Here is a 6,792-nt window from a genome sequence, read left to right as displayed (position 1 = left end):
GGGGGGGGGGGCAGTGCAGCAGCAGCAGCAACAGCAGCAGCAGAGGGAGTAAGAGCATCTGCCGAAGCAGAAACAGCAGCAGGAGCTGCTGCAGCAACAACAGCAGCAACAGCTGGAGACAGACTTATCACCATCATAACACATAAAAATCTATAAGAAGGAAAACTAATTAAAAGGAGACACTTTTGTGTCTCCTTTTAGGAAAATATAATTAAAAGGAGACACAAAAATGTCTCCTCCCCATCATGCAACATAAAATACTGTTGCAGGAGGGGGCCCCCTTGGGGGCCCCCCTACACCCTTTTGGGGGCCTCCCTTAGGGGCCCCTAAGGGAGGGAAAGAAAAAACACTAAAGAAAGGAAGCATTGACCTATTACGTGCCGTACACATATCGGCTGACGCAAAACAAAGCCCCCAAAAGATGCATGCATGCATGAATGCATGCATGCATGCATGCGTTCATCCCTACGTGCACAGTACACGTCAGCGTGAGTGCATGCGTGCTCAGAGTGCATGCACTCAACTTTGGGGCTTCCGGTTTTATAAGGTGTCACTTGCATGCGTGCATGCTGCATGCATGCAAGTTGCATACATGCGTGTTGCATGCATGCAAGGTCCATGCATTTTTTTGCGCCTGCAGCGCAGGGTGTCTTGCACGCAGCCCCCAAAACCGCAACGTAAATCCTGCTATGCCTTTAAGCGCAAACCCTAAACCCTAAACCCTCGAAGGATGTTGATGGAGCAAGCAGAAGGCTCCCTCTACTCCCCTCCACTCTCCTCGCCATCGTCCTCCGTCCCTGCACACCCACAAGCCCTAAACCATAAACCCTAAACCCTTCCTGTTTCCCCCCTTCAAATGCTAAACCCTAGACCCTTCCTGGCCCTGAACAACCGGTCCCAAACCCTACACCAGCGACTATGAAGCCCGTAACAAACCCTAAACTCTAAACCCTAGCGTGTCCAGGCTACTCACAATCCGCATGTGAGTGTGGGGCTGTTGCTTGCTGCATGCGCTTTTGTTTTTGTCTTTGTCTTTGGTACTCTTTTATTTTATTTGCTGCCTTTAATACCGATAAAGAGGAGCTCAGTATACACCCCAAATTCACGCCATCCTTGGAGGTACTGGGGCCCCCACACTCGACAGCAGCGGGGGGCCCCTGGGGACGGGCCACTCCCAAAGTCCCTTCCGCTGGGGCCCCGCCACTGGGGCCCTCGAGGGGCCTCCTCGAAGAATCTTCGCTAGGGAGGCTCCCCAAGGGGGGCCCCCTAGATCGCACCCCAACTGGAGGCTTTCCAGACGGGGAGCCCTCAGAGGGGGCCCGAGGGGGGCCCCCTAGTCGGCTGCTTCGAGGCAAATAGGGTACATAACTACAAGGGGAAACCACCTCCTCCAGTCTATCAAGCACTGCTTGGGTCTGTTGTTGCTGCTGCAGCTGTTGCTGCTGCTGCTGAAGTTGCCGCTGCTCTGGAGGGCTGTACCCGCGCGATTCCCTTTTTGCGCCTTGGGGAGACTTTGCTGCTGACGCAGCAGTAGCAGCAGGAGCAGATGCAGCAGCAACCGGAGCGGATGCAGCATGAGCAGCAGCAGGAACAGCAGCAACAGACGACCTTCTCCTTGCTGTTGGGCGCTGCTGAAAGGAGACACGTCTCTCCTGCTGCGGCACTCCACTGAAGCAGCAGCAGCAACAAACACAAAAGCAGCAGCAGATTCAGCAGCAGCAGCAACAACAGCATCAAAGCATGGAGGCACCAGCAGCAGGCTAGGTGAGTTTTGCTGCTGCTTATTCCTTGGGTTTGCTGCTTCTGCTCTCTGGGGTTTGGCGATTAGGGTTTAGGATTTAGGGTTTACGGTTTCTGCTTACCGGCTTGGAAGACTGTGCCTTGTTGGCAGATTCTGCTGCAGCTGCTGTTGCTGCAGAAGTTGCTTCTGTTGCAGTCGTTCCTTTTGTTTCTGCAGCAGCTGCTGCTGTTGCTGCTGATGCTGCTGTTGCTTCTGTTGTTGCTGCTGCTGAATTACCGTTTCTCCATTTCTCCCCAAAACTCGGTGCTGTTGTTGTTGTTGCTGCTGCTGTTTCTGCACCTGTTGCCTCTCTCTTTGCTGCTGCTGCTGCTGCTGCTTCTCTTCCTGTTGCTGCTGCTTCCTGGTGTATCTCCAGCATTCATTCCTTACAACACTCTTAACATGAGAGAAGCAGCAAACTTCTGCTTTTATTGTTCTCTGCAACACAACTCTCTCTGGTCTTCGTCGTAAGAACTGTGTGGGGCCCCTCTTACCTCGGGGGCCCACCTCTTGGGGGCCCCCATCGAAGGTACTAAAATCCCGATGGTGGCCCCCCTCCGGGATGCCCCAGTGCCCCCCATCTGGTGGGCCCTCATCATCTACGCTGCAAAATTCCTGAGAGTCTGTACCGAAATCTCCTGACATGCTCAGCCTGCTGCTGCTGCTGCTGCTGTATAGGCTGCTGCTGCTAGCAGCAGCAGGGAAGGAAGAGGAGATCCAAGGGGCCTCCTTGAGGATGCCGCGCTGCTGCAGCTGCTTCGCAATTGTTGGGACAATCTGCTGCTCTTGGGGCGGCAACGGCAATGTGTGACGCCTGTTGCTGCTGCTGCTGCTGCCACAGCTGCTGCTGTTGTTGCTGCTGTGGTTGTCACTCTGGTTGCTGGTGCTGTGGTAGCTGTCGCTGTGGTTATTGTTACTGTTATTGTTGCTGTTGTTGCTCTTATTGCTGTTAGTGCTGCTGCTGCGGGCGTTCGTGCTGCTGTCGCATGCACGGCTGCCTGCAGCATCCTCCGGGGCCTCCCCTCGGGGTTGCTGCTGCCTCCCTCGCTGCAGCGACTGAAGCCCGTGAAGGGGGCCCCCCTGGGCCCCCCCCTCAGGGGATTCCAGGGCCTCCCCCAAGGGGGGGCCTCTCTCTGAGTGTTGTTGGCATTGGGTACCGGCTCTAGAGCAGCGTGCCGGGGGCCCCCAACAAGAAGGGCCCCCCAAGGGAGATGCTTGCATCCAGCCACAAGCGCATGCAGCCGCAGCAGCACCGTGAACACACTGGTGCTGCTGCTGTTGCTGCTGCTGCTCCTTATAGAAGGAACTGTTGCTCTCCGGATACGGTGATGCAGCACCAGTTGTAGCAGCAGGTGCTGCTGCTGCTACTGACGCTGGAGATTGAAATTCTGCACATTCCATCTGCTGCTGCTGTTGCTGCTGCTGTTGCTGCAGTTGTTCCTGCTGCTGCTGCTGCTGCTCCGTATTATAAGTTGGGCAGCCCCATTGTGGTATGGGGGCCTCACCCAGCAATGGGGGCCCCGTTGAAAGAGCTGGGGCCCCTAAGGGGGCCCCTGATGATCGCGCATGCAAGAGATGTTCATTGAAACAACATGGCAGCTGCTCCTGCAGCAGCTGCTGCTGCTGTTGCTGCCCTTGTTGTTGCGTTCGCTGATACTGTTGAGGCTGTTGCTGCTGCAGCTGTTCCTGTTGCTCCTGCTGCTGTGTACCAGGGTATATGACTGATTGCTGCTGCTGTTGCTGCTGTTGCTGCTGTTGGTGCGTACCAGGGTGCTTGACTGGATACTGCTGCGGTTGCTGCTGCAGTTGTTGTTGCTGCTGCCGCTTAACCGGACGCCAGGCTGGTTGCTGCTGCTGTTGCTGCTGCTGCTGTTGCTGCTGTTGTTGTTGCTGCTCTGGAACTTGCTGCAGCAGGAGTGGGTTTTGAGGGGGCCCCTCTTTAAGTTTGTCCCTAAGGGGAACACCGCAAGGGGCCCCCCCTCTAAATGTAGCACCTTTTATACAGCAATCGGGTCCATGAGGTATTTGCTGCTGCTGCTGCTGTACCCTAAAAGACTGATGGGGGCCCTGGGGCCCCCCAGCAGCAGCTTCAAATTCCCACTTACAGGGAAACTGCAGAGGTCCTCTGCTGCTGCAGCTGCTGTTGTTGCTGCTGCTTCTACAGCAGCAACAGCAACATCGCCGCTCTGGAGGCAACTCTGCTGGTGCTTGCTGCAACTCTCCCGGCAGCAGCAGCAGCTTGAGGGCCTCCCTTACTGTTGTTGCTGCTGCTGGCGGCAGCAGCTGCAGCACCTGATGCACCGGCAGCTGCAGCAGCTGCTCCTCCCTCATCAATACCCTGCAGCAGCAAGAAGACTCAGGGCCCCCATGACCCTCAGAGGTGGCAACAAGCATAGTCCAAGGTTGCCCCCCAGAGGAGGTCACAACGGGGCCCCCAGGGGCCCCCCCAGGGGGCCCTCCATCAAGGTAAGAAGGGCCTTGGGGAGGCCTACTAGGAGGAGGAGGGCCCCTCAGGAGGCGCGTGGAGTTTATTGGTTGCATGTGGGGATTAGGGCTCCCCCCTGATGTGTTTGTGTCTTCTGTACCCTCAGGGGGGGGTCCCAGGGGGCCCATGTTAACTTGTGGCAGCCGATGCTGCAGCACATGACGGGGAAGAGGGTCCTGGGGGCCCCCCAGGCGTATCTGAGTCAACGCAGGGGACCCTTGGAGGTGCCCATACACCTCACGCTTCACAGAACCACCTCCACAATACGACGGGGGGCCCTCGGGGGGCTTCTCGGAGGGGGTCCCTGGGGGCCCCTCTGGGGGCCCCTCTGAGGGTTCCTCTGAAGGCCCTTCAGAAGGGAATTTGGGGGGGCCCCCAGAGGGCCCTGCAGTTGGTTCCTCAGAGGGCCCCTCGGAAGGAACTTCAGGGGGCCCCTCAGAGTCTCCCCTGGGGAGACCTTGGGGGGCCCCCGGCGGCGAGAAGTCTATGCATGCACACATCAAACAGAGAAAGAGCCGTCATGTCTGGGTAAGGCTGGAAGGATCCGTGCTGCTGGAGCTGCTGCTGTTGCTGCCGGTGTTGCAGTTGCTGCTGCTGGAGCCGTTGTTGTTGTTGCGGCTGCTGCTGCTGCTGCTACTGCTGCTGCTGCTACTTCTGCTGCTGCTGCTGAGACAATGTTGGAAGACAGTGGAAGGCAGTTTTAAGTAGGAAGGACGGGAGAGCAGCAGACAGGCAAACGAGCGGAGAAACAAACAGAACAACAGAACAACAGAACTGTGGCGAGCAACAACCTCGCTGTTGGGGTGTACATACACCTCAGGGTTTATTTTAATGGGCAAACAGTCTTTGTATCTTTTATTGAGTAAATAAAGAGATTTGCTGTTGTTGAGGTGCCGAAAAAACAATGAAAATAGCCTACACACTTGAGGTATATCTACACTGCCTCTGGCCGCCACACACCCGCCCGAGGTGCCTGTTTATCCTTTAAAAAGAATTAATTAAATTTGATTTTATTTTTTTCTTCTTTATTTTAATTTCCGCTTTCAGAAAAATGGTCTAAAGGGCACCTTTTGTTCGAGTCTTCTCTGTTGCTGCCGCTGCTTCTGCTGCTGCTCTCCAAGCCGCTTCACCTGCTGGCCCGGTCCGCTGCTGCTGTACACAGCAGCAGCACAGGCAGCAGTAGCAGCAGCAGCAAGGGCGTCCCTTGTTTTACACAAAAAATGATGGCAGAATAGATGGAAATCGTATATCTTCTAAAATTACCCCAAAGGTTTAGTCTCGCATAGTTGCTTCTGTTGCAGCAGCAGCAGCAGCAGCAGAGGGTACCAGCAGCTGCAGCAGCAGCAGCACGCTGCTGCTGCTGCTGCCACCACTACTGCGACTGGCGGATTCCATATAGGGAAAGAGGTGTCTTTGTAGATATTTTTGTTGTTCTTTGTATTTTAGCTGCTTTGTGGGGTCTTGAGGCGCTGCTGCTCCTGCTGCTGTTGTTGCTGCTGCTGCTGTTCCGGCGGTCCTCCTAAGACCGGAGGGCCCTCGATGCGGTCGCCAACAGCAGCAGCCGCAACACCAGCAACTGCAGCAGCAGCGCCCCCCAGCAGCAGCAACAGCTGCAGCATATTTCTTGCAGCATTTTCTTGATGTCTTTGTCGTAGAGTCAACTACAACAACGCGCAACAACAGCAGCAACAGCAGCAACCACAGCAGCAGCAGCAACACCACCACCAGCAGCAACAGAAGTAACATAGGCAACAACAGCAGCAGCAGCTCAGGGGTATATTAACAGAAAAAGCATAAGCACAGCAGAAGCAAACGCAACAACGCCGGAGGAGGAGCAGCAGCAACAACACTTGTTATTGTCTGCCAGTAGCAACAGCCGCTGCTGCTGCTGCTACTGTTGCTGCAACGGCTTCTAACACCGCCCGAGCAAGAGGTTCCCTGAGCAGCAGCAGCAGCAGCAACACAAAAGAACCCCTCCTAACAACAGCAGCAGCGGCAACAACTGAATCAGCAGCAGCAGCAGCAGCAGCGGCAAATGGTTCGTAGGTCGAGGGATAGTATCCCTGATCCTTGTCCCCCGCCTGATTCTTCTTGTGGGGATATTGAGGTGTCTCTGCAGCAGCAGCAGCAGCCACGCGCAAGTAGAGGAGAGAGGAAGGCTCCTGCTGCTGCTGCACCTGCTGCACCTGCTGCACCTGCTGCACCTGCTGCTGCTACTGCTGATATTTCTGTAGAGGAGCTAAGCGGAAGACAGACACATAGGAGAGGTTTCTCATCAATGGATAAAGCAACAGAACTGTCTCCTTCATGCAGCTGCAGCAGCAGTAACAGCAGCAACAGCAGCAAGAGCAGCAGCAGCAGCAGCAGCAGCAAGGAGAGCAATAACGGCAGTGATAGGAGCACCAGCAGCCGCGGCACCAATAGGGACTGCAGCAGTAGCAGCAAAAACAGCAGCAGCACAAGAAGTAGGAACAATGACAGCAGCAGCAACAACAACAACATTGGCAGCAGCAACAGCAACAGCAGC

The 6,792-nt window shown here is 55.6% G+C and overlaps 2 protein-coding genes across 2 annotated transcripts in view; one reads left to right on the top strand and one right to left on the bottom strand.

The window, feature by feature from the left end:
- Nucleotides 1–759: 759 nt before the first annotated feature.
- On the bottom strand, nt 760–4,765 carry EMWEY_00032820 (hypothetical protein, conserved; the record flags this gene model as incomplete). The annotated part of the gene is made up of 3 exons (XM_013478447.1): nt 760–797; nt 974–1,668; nt 1,863–4,765. The coding sequence occupies 3 exons, from the start codon at nt 4,763–4,765 to the stop codon at nt 760–762; spliced, it is 3,636 nt and encodes a 1,211-aa protein (XP_013333901.1).
- Nucleotides 4,766–6,300: 1,535 nt separating this feature from the next.
- EMWEY_00032810 (hypothetical protein) overlaps nt 6,301–6,792 on the top strand; it is a gene marked incomplete at both ends in the record, with an annotated part of 1,468 nt that continues 976 nt past the window's right edge. Inside the window, one exon of the mRNA XM_013478446.1 lies at nt 6,301–6,792. This exon is cut by the window's right edge and continues 439 nt beyond it. Coding sequence (XP_013333900.1) covers nt 6,301–6,792 — 492 coding nt within the window.

Source organism: Eimeria maxima, genomic scaffold (assembly GCF_000499605.1).
Source record: "Eimeria maxima Weybridge genomic scaffold, Emw_scaff432, whole genome shotgun sequence".
NCBI lineage: Eukaryota > Apicomplexa > Conoidasida > Eucoccidiorida > Eimeriidae > Eimeria > Eimeria maxima.
Note: the sequence above shows the minus strand (reverse complement) of the source record. Positions and strands in the feature narration are given on the sequence as shown.